General features: G+C 32.1%; 1 protein-coding gene and 1 pseudogene across 1 annotated transcript; both read right to left on the bottom strand.

Moving 5' to 3' along the window:
- Positions 1 to 921: 921 nt before the first annotated feature.
- Positions 922 to 3,426, bottom strand: LOC141667893 (cysteine-rich receptor-like protein kinase 44). The gene is made up of 7 exons (XM_074474533.1): positions 2,958 to 3,426; positions 2,737 to 2,877; positions 2,534 to 2,661; positions 2,234 to 2,444; positions 1,843 to 2,080; positions 1,579 to 1,726; positions 922 to 1,461 (listed from the first exon to the last, which is right to left on the bottom strand). Exons 1-7 carry the CDS (start codon positions 3,280 to 3,282, stop codon positions 1,159 to 1,161), a joined length of 1,494 nt encoding a protein of 497 aa, XP_074330634.1. The 5' UTR covers positions 3,283 to 3,426; the 3' UTR covers positions 922 to 1,158.
- A 1,754-nt stretch (positions 3,427 to 5,180) lies between these two features.
- Positions 5,181 to 8,023, bottom strand: LOC141667894 (cysteine-rich receptor-like protein kinase 10; annotated as a pseudogene).
- Between the last annotated feature and the right edge of the window lie 8,713 nt (positions 8,024 to 16,736).

Genomic DNA, 16,736 nt, shown 5'->3' on the forward strand with positions numbered 1-16,736 from the left:
TTTCTGTCATTTTTTATTTATTAAATGATACTAAATATATATAAATGTATAAGATACTAATTAACTATGTATTATTATATTTAGTTTACTTTCGGTGAATTTTACTAGAATTATAAATTTTACTTATAATAAACTTGCAAAATAATAATATAATATTAATATCTAGCATATATGTAATTATAATCGATATAAATTAAAACTTATTTAATTGTATAAACTAATTAATATGATAAATACTATTATTAAAAAAATAGATTTTAAATAATTTTAAATATTTTTTTGCAAGAATCAAAACAAGTATATAAAAAATGATTAAAGGATTAAAGTGTACAAAATTCATAGTTTAGGGGCTGAATTATACAATTTTTAAGGGTAATATTGGAAAAAAAATTCAGCAAAATAGTTGAAATGTACGTAACATATAGTTAACGGGTTAAAATGTGCAATTTTTTTGTTCAAAACTTCATGTGTATATCACATTGTACTTTAAGGGCTTAATTATAATTAATCCATTTAAAAATAATGTTACCGAGTTTCTCAATAGTATCTTCTTCATCACCTATTAAATAAAGCCGCCACTTGTTAATCAATCATAAATAAATCATAAATAAAGTAGATGTATAAGTGCGTGAAGGTATGCGAGGGTATTGATGACCAAAAATAACTCTTTTTTTAGAAGTTGTAATAGGAATACCATTTTTTTGAAATTTTTGGCCAAAAATACCCTTGTAATACGCATTTTAGAAATGTGTAAATTTATCACACATTTGAAAAATGGGTATTACATAAATTAAATTAAAAAAATGCGTATCACCAGAATCAAATGGGTGATACACATTATGTGAATGCGTATCTCTCTTTTAATTTTTTTTAATACAAATTACCCATTTTTAAAATACGTATTAGTAATACATAACTGAAAAATGCATATTAGATGGGTAATTTTGGCCAAAATTTTAAAAAAAAAATATTTTTATCACAAACTCAAAAAAAGAGGTATTTTTGTCATTTTTCGTATTCAACCGTCGCAAAAGGGGTTGTTCGATGCTTTCTTAAAATTGTTAGGAATAATTTATTCTCAATCAAGGAAATCATTTGAAGAAAAATGTATGCAAGATCTTAAAAACCAATAAAAGCCGATGGACACTTGTGAATGAATCATCGAGGATGTAGATGAGTGATTGGAGCTCTGTCAACAGAGCAATCACTAGATTTGTGACTGCCACTTGAATTTATATTATCGCTAAGCAATGGCAGTTCTGAAGGTACTTGAAGAGTGAGAGATAAGCTATTTAGCATACGCATCACTGAAGCCATTGTAGGTCTGTTTGTAACATTTTCTTGCAAGCAAAGTAATCCGATGTGAATACATCTTATCATTTCACGTATTGATACCGAATTGTTTCTTAGTATCGGATCTATTATATTAACTGCAGTCCCCTCTCGCCAATTGTTCCAGACCTAAAAGAATATTAATTATGATGAGATCAGATAACTGCATTTGATAATTTAAAATGATCAAGTATGATAAGTGCATGCAGTATATGAAACTGATGCATGAACTCAGTGTCCACTTACAAAGCTCGCAAGATCTACATTCTCTCCATTTTGAAAAAAATGGTTCTTCCGACCAGTTAGTATTTCCAAAATTAATACACCAAAGCTAAATACATCAGACTTAACCGAGAACTGTCCATACATTGCATACTCAGGTGCCATATATCCACTGCAATTTACAAAGATGTTTGCTGAGATAAAATTAAATTTGTAGAACACTAGAGAAATTAATATATGATTCTTACACTTTTGGCAATAAGTGGTACAATTTGGAAGAAGACTTACTATGTTCCCACAATTTTATTTGTCATTCCCTGAGTTTCATCTATATTGAATAGCTTTGCCATGCCAAAGTCTGCAATTTTAGGATTCATTTCTGCATCTAGCAAAACATTGCTCGCTTTAAGATCACGATGAATAATCCTTAGTCTAGAATCTTCATGAAGGTAAAGAAGTCCCCTAGCCACTCCACCTATAATCCTGTATCGTTTTTCCCAGTCCATATAGGAACGCCTCTCTGAATCTTCAACATTGCCAACCACATATCATTATTCCATAACAATTAATTTAGTATCTTAAATTTTGACAGAAACACTAAATCATTTTTGAAATGTAACCTAAACTTTATAACAAATAAAAATGTCGGTCATCAAAGCATTAAAGTTAGATAACATACCAAAGATGAACTGATCAAGACTTGCATTAGGCACAAATTCATATACAAGGAGTCTTTCAGTTCCTTCAAAGCAGAAACCAAGGAGTCTAACTAAATTTCTGTGTTGCAGTTTTGCCACTAACGTGACCTCGTTTTTGAATTCCTGTTGACCTTGGTTGGAACCTGTAGAAAGCCTTTTAACAGCTATTTCTTCACCATTTTGAAGTGTTCCCTACAAAATAGATGTTAGTCAATTACTGATTGTATTACGTTGCCTCTTGTGATAATTAAAAACACTTTCCGCTCAAATTCTTTTCATGCCTTATAAACAGCTCCAAATCCACCTTCTCCGAGTTTATTGCTATCTGAAAACTGATCCGTAGCAACTTCAACAGTGCCAAAGTTGTATTGTAAGGATTCAGTGCTGTTTATATTTTCTATATTGTCATCTGAAAGAACAAGCGTAGAAGATTAAATTCACAAACATGACAATGCCGAATACTCTGCAACATAATAACACTTACCCAGCAATCTCCCATTAGCAATCCTCTGCTTTCGCTTTCTTTTAATGATGCAAACCAGAACAAGCAGTAGTATAACAAAACCAACAGTTACAACAACAATAACAATGACGGTGCCGATGTTATTATCATCTTTGCCAGCAACTACAGTACCATATATAAATAAAATATTAGAGGTTATATTATCAATTCGAAAATTTGCAGAGATGCTTCATCATTTTTACCTGGTGGAGGCAGCTGTGACTGTGGTGGTTGTGCATCAATGACAGTTGTTTGATTATAAAAACGTGAAACTTCAAACCTAAGCCTACAGCTTGGTTTCAAAATTTGGCCACCTACTCTTCCGCTGCAACATGCTGAAATATATCTGAAAGCATTATCAAGGCAGTCACTGCACTGCACTGAAGATAAATCAGGCGTGCACTGCACAAGCCCGTAAATAGTGTCAAAATCCGGCCCCCTCTTTTTCCCGGTGGCAAACTTCGTTTGAATAGCTTGTGCTTTCAAATTATCCATCAAATCTCTAAGGTCTTGATTAAATTGAACCATATTTTTAGAAAAACGCCCTTCCAAGGTCCCGGTTGGCTCTGTCACTTATGTGTTCAGCAACGTACTATTCGAGTACCTTAACATGCACTCTTGGTACCACTCAAAAGCCACCTTCTGGTTAGGACATAATTTTCTTAGCTTGTTCGTTGAGTCTTTTACACAGCTTCTGCAAATATCCGGTTGAACGCCCCTACAGAGCACTAACGCGTGAACTCTGTCCGGGCCTTGGCCCACAGAGGCATTGTAGAAACCGGAGTTGCTAGTGTTTGCAGCGGAGTTGAGGTTGGCTAGAGCAGTGTCAAGGTTCTTTTTGTAAATACTGTTACTTGTGTAGTTACCATTAGTACCACAATAGGTGCGTAGATGATCAGAGTGGCTAAAAGAGATACTCCCAATCAAAACACCAAAAATGATTATAATGTTTACAGGAGAGGGTATTGGTATCATTGTATTATCAATTTGTGGAAAACACTCTAAACTTGCAAGTTTGTAGTCATATTTTTTCAGCTATAAAGGGAAATGCTTACTAACTTTTAGTTAAGTATTGTACATTTCAAATATTTTATTTTCTGATATTTAAAAGAGACGTAAGAATAGAACGGTCTCTGTAGCGGAAAAGTCAAATTGGACGTCTTTGTATAGTTAGTTGAATCATGAATGTTCTTTGAAGTGTTTTAGAAACAGCTACGAACGTTGTTTTGAGATATAAACAAACGGAGTTTAATAATGTCGAGGACAAGTAGAAGACAGATGACCGAAACAAACATTCCTTAATTATTATAGCTGAGTTCCACTCGGTTTGAGAGACTCCAAGGTTCTTTCTAAACTCAATCATATCATCTGCCCCCATTTCCATTTCTGAACTACGCAGTTGGTCCAGTCAAGCGAGAAAACATTGTGTTAAGTATTTTTATTAGAGCAATTCGTTCGTTTCGTGTACTTTCGTGTCGTGTACTTTCATGTTTCGTGTCATGGATGTCTAACCCAAACCTGAATCGTTAAGAATTCGTTTCGTTTCGTGTTCGTATACCTTCATTTCGTGTATGTTTCTTGTCGTGTTTCGTGTAATTTAAGATTAATAATAAAAATAAAGATAAATAAAATATATATTTAAATATTAATTTTTTACTATTCGAGTCTTAAGTCAATAAGTCATAAAGACTCAAGTGCAGTCAAGTTTTATGAAATTTAAATTTAAATTTAAATATTATATGTAAAGTATTATTGTAAAGTATATGTATTCATATAATTTTGATAAATTTATTTAAATATTTATTTATTTCATGTACTTTCGTTTCGTGCAGTGTACCCAAGTGTAAACCCAAAACCGACACTAAATTTATCCGTGTACTTTCGTGTTCGTATATCAAAAATGTCAAATCAAACCCGTTATTTTCGTGTCGTGTTATCATATTGTGTACGAAATTGGAGGCTCTAATTTCTATATACCGCGTTATCAAGGAGGTAAGGATTCTTCTAGCTTTCAGGTCACATTGAGTATTGCATATAATTCCCCTAGCAACTTTTGTGATTTTGCAATAACTTATTGTTTCCATGTAGTCCGTATTTAGTCCATGGACAACGATTGCTTTTCGTAGAAATTGTATCCTATCTAAAGTTCTTAACCGCTAACAGTAGCAACTAGCAACTTTCATGACACTTCATGCCCTGAAATAGTAAGGTATTTACCAGGAAGGCACTGCAAGATTAATAACAAACCCTTTAGATAAGTAACCGTTGATGTCATGGTAGGTCAAATGGAAAGTTGCAAAACAATCATTTTAGTCTTCCTCTTTATATTGTTTACCAACTTTAAAAGTAATATGTTTGTTTCGTCTGGGATTAATCATTCATAGTCAAAGCAAAAAATAAATACATTATATGCAACAATATCAAAGTTGAAGAATTTATCAAAAAACCAGTACAATCAAGCATGTCTTAACTGATCATCGTGAATATAAATCTGTGCTTGAAGCATTGTTAAGAGAGTAATCTGAAGATTTATCTTTGGCTTTACTAGATTTATCAGACACTGTTGAATTAATAGTATCTCCAGGAAAAGACACGTCTGGATCAATGCTGCTGTGCATGAAAAATGCCGGTTCTGAAGGTACTCCAAGAGTGAGAGAGAAGCTATTTAGCATAAGCACCACCGACGCCATGGTAGGTCGTGCTGCAACATTTCCTTGTATACATAAAAGCCCGATGTGAATACATCTTATCATGTCGCGCACTGATTCAGAACTGTTTCTTAGTATTGGATCTATTATATTAGTTGCATTCCCTTCTTGCCAGTGCTTCCAAGCCTGAGAGAACAAAACAGGTTCACATGGGATCATTAGTTCAACCAATTGATAATTTAAAAATGAAGCATTTGTGTAAACAAAAACCATAATCTAACTTACAGAGCTGGCCAGGTCCTCAACATTATCACCATTTCGAAAGCAGTTGTTTTTCTGACCACTTACTATTTCCAGAACTAATATGCCAAAACTGAATACATCAGATTTAACTGAGAACTGTCCATACATTGCATACTCTGGTGCCATATATCCACTGAAACGCATTGTTAGAGATTTTATTGTAAAGCAAATCGACTTAAGATGGTGAGAAATAAATCTATAGCATACGATCCTTGTGATTTGAGTGACAAGTGCCTAGTTGTATATGATGGTTAGATAACTTACTATGTTCCCACAATTCTACTTGTATTTGCCTGGGTTTCATCAATGTCGAACAATCTTGCCATGCCAAAATCTGAAATTTTAGGATTCATGTCTGCATCTAGCAAAACATTGCTAGCTTTTAAGTCACGATGAATAATACGCAGTCTAGAATCTTCATGAAGGTAAAGAAGTCCCCTGGCAACTCCTCCTATGATTTTGTATCTCTTCTTCCAATCCAAAAATGAACGCCGACTCGAATCTACAGTGGAAACTAATCATGTAATTTTAATTTATGATATTCGATATGGAATTATTAACATTAACAGTTTATGGAAACAAGAGTACAGTCAGCAATCAAATAGGAAGATTAACAGAGAATGAAGAGGTAAAATTACATACCAAATATGAAGTGGTCAAGACTTGCATTAGGCACAAACTCATAAATTAGAAGTCTTTCACTGCCTTCATAGCAGAAACCTAGAAGTCTAACTAAATTTCTGTGCTGCAGTTGTGCTACTAGCGAAACCTCGTTTTTAAATTCTTCTTCACCTTGATTTGAACCTGTTGAAAGACGTTTCACAGCTACTTCTTGACCATTCTTCAATATACCCTATTTCATTAGAAGAGAAGATGTACAAGATTTAATATCTGAAGAAATAACTTTATTAGAAGACAGATATATGGAAAAAGTGACATTAACGATTAGCAATTTTTTCCATAGTTTGGAAAATATGAACAAATTTTTATCCAACTCATCTCTGTTGTTACCTTATAAACAGCTCCAAATCCACCTTGACCGAGCTTATTGATATCAGAAAAGAAATCTGTAGCAATTTCTATGGTAGTAAAGTCGTATTGTAAGAATTCAGCGCTGCTTATATCTTCCACATTGTCATCTGAAGCACAGCACATACAAGAATAGTTGCTTAATATAGTTAAAACTTAATTCAATTATTCAGATAACAATATGTGTGTGTTATTGTTTGTATAAATCTCACATTCTTTTAAAGTTTATATCCACCAATATGTGCAACCCTTTAATCTACACAAATTTTAAAATCTTAACAAGACAAAACTTACTCAGGGACGTCTCAGTAGCACTCCTGTGCTTTGCCTTTCTTTTGTAGATGCAAAACAAAATTAGGAGGAGTATACCCAGGCCAACTATGACAACAACTATAATTATCGTCCGCGTGGTATTATCATCCTTGCCTGCACAAAGCTTTTTGCAAGTAAATGAGAAACAAAATTTATTCCTAAAGCAGTGTGAAACTCGCTAGGGATGGCTCCATCTTAATCTCAGCTGGGTGACTAGCCATGTATATGCCCGCAGAAGCATTAGTAATCGCTAACCCAGGCAAACAATTACATTAAACTAAACATAGCCACCTATTCCTGATAGTATGGAGACCGACCCTCTGCCTTAATTAAAAAACTGGGAAGATGTAAATTAAAAATTATTTAAGTTTTTTAGAGAAAGTAGAGAGAGACAAACCATCAGATTTCACATATTAAGGCCATCATATGAACTACAATTTCATATAATATGCCATGGAAATTCATGTTCTGAGCAGGAAATGATTACCGGGAGGAGGCACTGATGACGGAGGTGGAGGAACCTGTGGCCGAGATGGTGGTGCATCAACAGTAATGGTCTCGTTAAAAAAACGTTCAACCTCAAACCTAAGTCTGCAACTAGGTTTCAAGACTTGGCCGCCTTCCTTTCCCCTGCAACATGTTGAAAGACCTCTCATAGCCTCATCAATACAGTCGCTGCACTGCGTTGAAGATAAATCAGGGGTGCACTGCATAAGCCCGTAAATGGTCAAAAAATCCGGTCCACTTATATTCCCCGTTGCAAACTTTTGTTGAATTGCTCGTCCTTTCAAATCATCCAACAAATTTCTAAGGTCTTGATTAAATTGGACCGTATTACTTGCATTATTCACATTCACTAACTCCCTAGTTGGTTCAGTAACCAGGTTGTTAAGAATGGAATCATTAGAGTACCTTAACATGCACTCGTCGTACCACTCAACAGCCTCCTTTTGGTTGGGTCACAATGGGATTGACATTCAGATAAATCTAGAACAGAATTGTGTTGCAGATTTTAATCGGGGATATTTCTGACTACAGAAAATGCAAAATGGTATACGAAGAGTGAGATAACACAGGAGGCAGATAAGGGAGAGAGGAAGCTAAACCAGTTATTTCTTTCGAAAAATTCAGGGACAATGCTGAACTTGGAATTGAAACTTAAATGTAGCTGTGTTATCGAGTATCAGAGTCCAATGTGATATTGATCAAGTGAAGAAGAAACAATTGACAGGAACACAGGATAGGGAGATGTTTTGATGAATGAGAAAAATATTGCGGAAATTTAAGATGTAATTTATCTAATATCCAATTTAGAGAAAGAGTATGCCTTTTACATTTGTTGGTTTATTAACACTCCCCATACTGCCCTTGCTCATGATAACAAATATTTTTAGTAATGTCGACAACAGATTAATGAACCACAACACACTAAAAAACATGACACATTGCAAAAAACTACTGTAAAATTCGTGAACTTCATAGTCGCGAGTTGATTGGTAAGCTAATTGTGATGCACAATCCACAAAATTAGATGGAACAAGAACATGTACTCACTAAGGTTCCAATTGTATGTAAAGTAAAATACTCAATTACATTCATGCTGCAAGTAAATATGTTGAAAAATATATTACCTGCAGCCTAGCTCTTCTCTCCTCTTTCCGCCAGATTTCGATCTGTAAGAAAGGTTTATTAAGTGACGCCTCTTCACAATGCTCCACCCGATGTGGGAATCATCTGATTATTGATTATTGATTTGAAATATTTAATTTAAAAGGAAGAATCTCTTTATAATATGATTATGATTGTAATGTAATATAATCCCTCTAAAATTAAATAATATCAAGTAGTAATTGGCCAATGACACAACGGGCTTGTGTCGGTCATAGCCTTCCAACATGATAGAAAGTAGTTCTTATTTTTAAATCATTGTCGTTTCGTGCCACAGCCGAGGGCTTTGATTTCGAAATAAGAAATACTTGTCTATTACATAGAGATGTGTACATTGAATAAAAATCTAAAGGTCGTTACGTGCCACAGCCGTGGGCCTTTGGGGACTAATTCAATTGTACGGAATGTTGGGTTAGACTTGACTTAGAATATTGAGTTTGTCGTGCCACAGTCGTGACTCAATTATTCAAGAGGCTAAAGTTTGATTAGGGAATTACTCAAATAAAAGCCCCCACAGATCCAGAAAAAGTGGCGTTCTGGGGTAACATTATTTTTTTATTATTTTTTTCCTTTTCCTGCATAATTGACTTGCACTTTGTGTAAAATGTCTCTAAGTTTCTAAGTGTAAAATTAGCATTGGAGACCTATTTCCGGGCCCTAATATTAAATTGTTAAAAAAAAATTGGTGATTTTTTTCTCTTGTATAGTCATGCGAACCTATTTTTAGTACGTATTTTTGTTTTAATTAAAATATAGTATATATATATGACTTTTTTGGTTTTGAAAAGGGTGCCAAGACAGTCGAGTGTGCAATTGTTACGTGGGGCATGTTTAGCAAATCTCATAATTAATTCCTAGAAAATTATTTTTGATTTGATTTTTTTTCTGTTGATTAGTGATATAAACCTATATGTAGTATGTAAATTTTACTTTAAATTTAATTTTTTTTGTAAGGTTTTAGTTGCATGGAATAGTGTATCATGGGGAAATATTTTTTTCTTGATGAGACCTTATATTTGATATGAACTAATTTGCTGATAATTAATACTTAACTTGAAACACAAATTCTATGACATAACATCAGTTACATAATAAAACACAATTGAAAAACTGTGCGTAGTTCGATACACAATAATAACACGATACATGAATAAAAATGAGTACGATGTAATTATACAAATATTAAAAGCCAACAATATATGAACCGGATTATTCTGCATCATTGGAGTCATCATCATCGGAGTCATAATCATCTTCATTAATGTTCCAGGTATGGGACTCGATGAACGCTTTCATTCTTCACAATTCCCCCGTTGACTCCTCAACTTCACGATGTAACTCGCGGATTCAAGTTACCATTTCATAAAAAAAATTTGTTGCTGACTCATAAGGTACCATTTTTGAAGTCACAAAAAGTCATATATACACTTTTTTTAAACAAAAATTACGTACTAAAAATAGGCTTACATGACTCCCCAACAAAAAAAGAATTAAACCAAAATAATTTTTTTCCAATTTAATATTAGGGCTCAAAATTAGGTCTTCATTGAATATTTTCGTTGCCGACTCGCAAGGTACTCTTTTTGAGGCCACAAAAAGTCATACATACACTTTTTTTAAAACAAAAATTACGTACTAAAAATAGGCTTGCATGACTCCCCAATAAAAAAAATTACACCAAAATATTTTTTTTCAATTTAATATTACGACTCAAAACTAGGTCTCCATTACATATTTTCCACTTACAAACACAACTGCAAGTCAATCCGGGAAAGGAAAAAAACAAAAAAAATTAAAAACCCAGAACGCTACTTCTTGGTCTCTGGGGTTGAATCTCGGAAGAAGTGGCGTTCTATGCCGTTTTTCAAAAATTTTAAGTGCATGTGTCAAAAAAGTGAATTTTCTCTTCAAACGTGTCAAAAAAAATGCGAAAGCCGAAAATGGTTGGTATATACAAAATTTTGTACACAATGACAGATGATGATGAGTTTTAATTGGAACGTCCCTCTGTTGTCATGTCATTTTATACAAATTTTTTGTACAAAATTTTATACACCTTACTTATTTGAATTTTTTAGAGTTTTGGCAATCACGGCGATGTTGAATACATGATGGGTGTTTTTTATTGTGAATTTAGATGGTTCGCGTACACTTATGTGTTAGAATCCGATTTTTAAGTTTTATCTTTGCTGTCTAAATACTCACTTTAATTTTAATACAACAAATATTTGTTCGGGATCAAATAGGGCTTGGACATTGTCTTGAGTATAAGCTACTTGCTAACTTCTTTAAAATTAGGTCTTTATGAGGTGCCCCAAAATAAGTGGGAGTTAAGTCGGAGGTGCTTTGCCCGACCAACACCAAATAACCAAATACTTGAAATTAAGAGAGTTCGACTCAAATAGTACATGACAAAAAAGGAGTGAAAAACCCTAAAGTGAGACAGCCCTCTGTTTCTTCCGTTTCTGCTCCTGCCTACCGGCTGTCAGGGGCTTCCGCCGGAACTTCACCGGTGGTAAGCCCCAAAACTTTCCTTTTCTTTGATTTTCCTTCTTCCATTCAATAAAAATCGAATCAAAACCAAATATCTAGAATTTATTTCTCAGATCTATCTTGATTTTGAGTCCGATTCTACAAATAAAAATTACCACTAAATTCAAATCCCCCTCCTTAACATCATACCAAAATTTGGTGTCATTCTAAGGTATTTGAATTTTTTGGTTTAAGTCTCGTCTATTGACGTGTGTCTGGATTGTTCCCCTTTTGTTGGAATGTTGAAGTATGTTTTTTGGATGCTTGTTTTTGTTTTGTTCCTGGCTGTTTTGAAAATGATTTATGTGGTTTTGTGGGAGATCTGTTTTTCGTGCATGAATTTGGGTTGGTGTCGAATATTACAAAAGCTTACTTTTCACAACTAAAATGTGTTCATCTTTTGAGATCTTTCACCATCGGCTTGTCTATAACTGGTTTTTGGCATATAGATAGCTTGGGTGCTTCTGAACATTGGGCTACAAGTGGTGCGTATGTGGAGGTCATTTGTGATATTACTAGTTCCAGGATTGGTGCAGCCATTTTAATCTTTTTTCATTCAAAGAATCTTGAGATTCATGATGTTAAACAGTCTGAAAACATAAGCGACTATTTGCTTAGCTCGTTTATTTGTTTAATCCTGACTGTATTTTTTTCGATGGGAGTTTTGTTCCTGTTGAAATTAAGTTGTAATTTTGGTTGATGCAATTTATAAAAAGCATTTTGTCAAAAAAAAAAGAGAGTTCGACTCTTTGGTCGGATAAATGAGCTTATCCTCACCGAGTCACTGTCTTTATATTGGCTTCCAAATCACCATCATGTTTATTCTTTAAAACGTTTATTAAATTTTGTTTACGCAGTAGGGTACGATTTTATATAACAATGAAATTTTAAGTAAGACTAACGATAATTAGAATGAGATTTCAATCTCTTCTTCTATATATAATAGAAGAATAATGATATAATTTTATGAGATTAAATTTTTTTATTGAAAAGACTAAATTACCTAAGTTATTTCATTTAACTATACAACATCTTACCACTACACCATACGTATCATACACATAATATGTAAGTGTTGGATTTTAAACGCAGCGGGGGCATGGCAAAACACTTTTTCACATATAAAATCCAAATAAAAGCATACAGATCATGAATAAAAATTCGAGGGATCGAATCTAACCTTTAAAATAATTCGGAGACAACGATCAGAGATCCTTAGCAGTTGCTCCTCAAGTGTGAAGCACTCCACCGGTATCCACCAAGAAAACGACTTTTAGGAGGAGGAGGAGGTGGAGAGAATTTGGTTTTCTAAAACTTTTGGGTTTTTGGGGTTGGAATAAAATTAGGGTCTATAATAGTGTATTTATAGGCAAAATTTTCAGCTGAAATTTTCCCATAAATATTATTATTATTATCCCATTTATTATTCTCATTAATAATTAAAACACCTTTTAATTATTAATCCTTTTTCTAAACACTTTAGAAATAATTCTCTCTCTTGATTTAATTTCCAAAAATTAAATCCTTAATTAATAATATTAAGAACTTTTCTTAATTAATTTATAATCAATTAAATCTCATTTAATCAATTATTAAATTTGCCAATTAATTATTTATTTCACAAATAAATAATTATTAGCCATTATTAATTAATTCCTCCACCATAAAACCATTCTCTTTTTATGGTGTGACCCTGTAGGTTCAATATTAAGCCGGTAGTAGAAATAAATAATAATAAAACTATTTTTATCATTATTTATATAAATTCTCTAATTTATTAAATATAATAATAAAACTATCCTACAATGTCCCGATTAAATACAAGGCATGGATCTCGTGTCAAGCCTATCTAATTCAATCACTTGCTTACCATTTACTATGCTTAGTTCTATGTAAATTAGAAACTCCTTTCTAATTTCATTTACTCTGGCCAGAGATTCCTGAACTAGCATAAGTGGATCAGCCTTGAACATTCGCTTCCTTCACTGGAAGGGGTAGATCTTTTATTGATCATACACTATCTTCGTGTACAAATTCCTATACCCAGTAGAGCCCTAATAATTGTCCCTGGAGACTAAGAACTAAACCAAAGCATAGTTCAGTGTACACAAGATGACTATGATGACCTCAAGTCTAAGGATACTTGTACAACTATCACTATGTGAACAACTGCTGACACGTGAGTGAACTCCATCAGTTGTTCAGCTGGGCGAGTCATGTTCAATGAACTTATTCCATAATAAGAACCTACATACTAGCTATAGTGTCACCACACAAATGTCTATGAGAACAGACATCCTTCATAATGAAGCAAGCATAGTATGTACCGATCTTTGCGGATTATTAATTACCAGTTAGTAATCCTATGACCAGGAACTATTTAAGTTTAGAGTTATCATCTTTTTAGGTCTCACTATTATGATCTCATCATAATCCATAAAAAGCTTTACTCTAAACTATGGTATATCTTATTTAAACACTTAAATAGATAGAGCCCGTAATAAAAACAAAACAAGTCTTTTATTAAAATCAATGAAATCAAAACAGATTACATAAAGAGTTATTCCTAAATCCTAATACATGATTGGACTTAGGACATATTCCTTTCAGTAAGTGTACTAAATGAATATTTTAGTTAACTTTAAAGATACTTATTTAAATTCCGCAAAAAATGATAGTTAGTTGAATATTTGTACAGTTAATTATAAAAAATTAAATTTCAGATATAAAATTAGGCATAGTACATAAATTGAATATTATCTTATTTATTAATCATTTTTAGTTTGAAAATATATCTCATATATTTTTAACATATTTTTTTTTATTATAAAAAGTAATTAAAATGTACATATATAGTTTTTAAAAAATATTAAAAATAGAATCCCTTATATAAATAATCTATATTGATATTACATATTTAGATTAGTTCGAATTATAATGAGTCAATGCATTTTAGAACTTACCCATTGTTCAAAAAATACTCGAAATTTGACTACATGGCCCTACCGAAAAACATCGTCACGTTCTACGTTTAGTAAATTTAAATTACAAGCCAGCGAGAATATCTTACCAATAATGTGAAATTTTTTAATATTTTATGTTAATATAAATTAATGTGTTTGAGATCTTTATAGTATCAAGTCAATTGATTATTTATATTAAAATTACTAACTTCACGGGTAACGTATTATTATTTTTGGGATTTGTCCCGATTTTAAGAATATTTAAAATTTGAAATGAGATCTAACGAGATTTGTTAAAACTACGATGATATATTAAATCGATTTATTTTTCATTTTTCACTTTAAAAAAACTAGTTTTTAAAAAAAGAATTCTTTTAGATCAACAATATTCATTGATCAAGATAATATTATACAAATAGTTTGAATTATTTTAATATTTTGATCAAATAAAAGTTATATCTATACTATATTGTAGCATTTGATTCAATGCATTTTATATTATTTGAGGAAAAAAACATATATTGTTCAATAATTTGAAGGATTTAACCAGTTCAACTGATATTTATAAAACTTTATCAAGCTGAAATTTTTTAATTTTAGGAGAATAGTATAAAATGTTATCAAATTATTATATGAAGAAATATTAGAGTCGTAATGAAAGAAACTAAAAAACGGTTTAAATAACGATATAATTACAATTTTTCTTTCGAATTCTTGAAAAAAATCATGAATATGAATAATAGGTCTTAAAAATATATAATTCATTTTTATGTTACAACCATGATTGATACCCAGTTGCGTAAAAAATAGATATGGATTGTTTGTTAGTGATAATGTGAATACCATAGGGTGAGTGACCAAAATACCCACCATTTGGGGAGATTTGCCTAAAATACCCACCTGCGGGAAAAGTGCCCAAAATACCGACGAAATACGCATTATCATCTTGCGTATTCTAATTTTCAAATTTTTACAAAGAATACGCATGGCAGACATGTGTATTCACTATCAGACATGCGCATGTCAGACATGCGTATTCTTTGTAAAAAATTTGAAAATCAGAATACGCATCTCTAAAATGCGCATTTCGTCGGTATTTTGGGCACTTTTCCCGCCGGTGGGTATTTTGGGCAGTTAAAGCTGGAAATTGGTGTATTTTGGGCATTCTTTCAATACGATATATAAATTATAGCAATTTATTTATTACATAATTTTAATTTTTTAATAATTATAAATGCATGTTATTTAAGTAATCAATTGTCTCACTAAATGTTAATAATGATTTTATATATACACAAACCATATATTTAGCATATAAATAATTGAAACCATCATATTTTACTAAGAGATATAACATACAATAATTTATATGCTAACACACACATATACATATAACTTAATATTACTTTCTTAACAACAGTGTAAATAAAAAACTAACATTTTTCCAGACATACATACGTTAAATTACAAAAACTAATATTTTTCATTAAAATCAACTTTAATATTAACAATAATGTAAATTTTACATTATTGTATATTATGATTGCAAGTAATTCTGACTTCAGTTATGCATTTTTTATCTTTTTAAATTGAGTAAGTTAATTGTAAGTTAGTAGTGAACTCAATAATAAAATAGAGCAATAAATATAGTTTATTTAAATAAAATTCAATATTTTGGTCAACTCTGTATTCAACATGTATGTTAATTTTTAGCTTTTTATTTGTAAACATACTAATGACATTCTATAGATTAAGTTTAATCATTTCGTTTTAAACGTACACTTACTAGCCTGTTTATATTCATTCATTAAATATAAAATAACGGATACAAAAAATATAGTATAATAATAATTGAGAGGATATTCACTGCTAAAAGTGAGGAATCATTCGAAACCCCTAATGCTATAGAGAAGAACATGAAGCTTCTTGGAGAAATTTTTTATCTCCATTTCTTTAAAATTTGACTCAAGAGCCTATATAAGGATATGGTTGAAATTGCTCGAAAAACATTATAATTGCATAATTGATAAAAAAAACTCTAAAAAATGACGAGACACGAAGTTATCATGATAATATAAAAATGAAGTGAAATCGCATTCGTATTTATATACCAGCCAGGCCGGCCCTGCAAGCATGCAGAAATAAAAATTACTTTGTTAACTTTATGAATATCACTATCGACCAAAACGATCCGCCCAACGTTATCTTTGGATGAAGCATCTTTCTTGGATGCAAAAATGTATAATCAATTGTCTCATTTTTAAATCTCAGCCTCCTTCAAAATGAGCTCAACCCCTAGAACCCCTCACGGGCTCTCCTATATAAGCCAACACTCTTGATTATATTTATTGTCTAAGTTTCTACTAAGCACAAGGTCTGGGCAGATTTACCCATACAATTAAATCACCATATGGAAAAGTGACACCATGCATTCCTAGCATGAATGGTTTTGTATATGTGTTAATTGTTCTTATGGTGATTTATTTGTGTGGGTAATTCTGCACAGAGAGTGCCGAGGAAACTCATT

This window comes from Apium graveolens, chromosome 6, assembly GCF_009905375.1.
Source record: "Apium graveolens cultivar Ventura chromosome 6, ASM990537v1, whole genome shotgun sequence".
NCBI lineage: Eukaryota > Viridiplantae > Streptophyta > Magnoliopsida > Apiales > Apiaceae > Apium > Apium graveolens.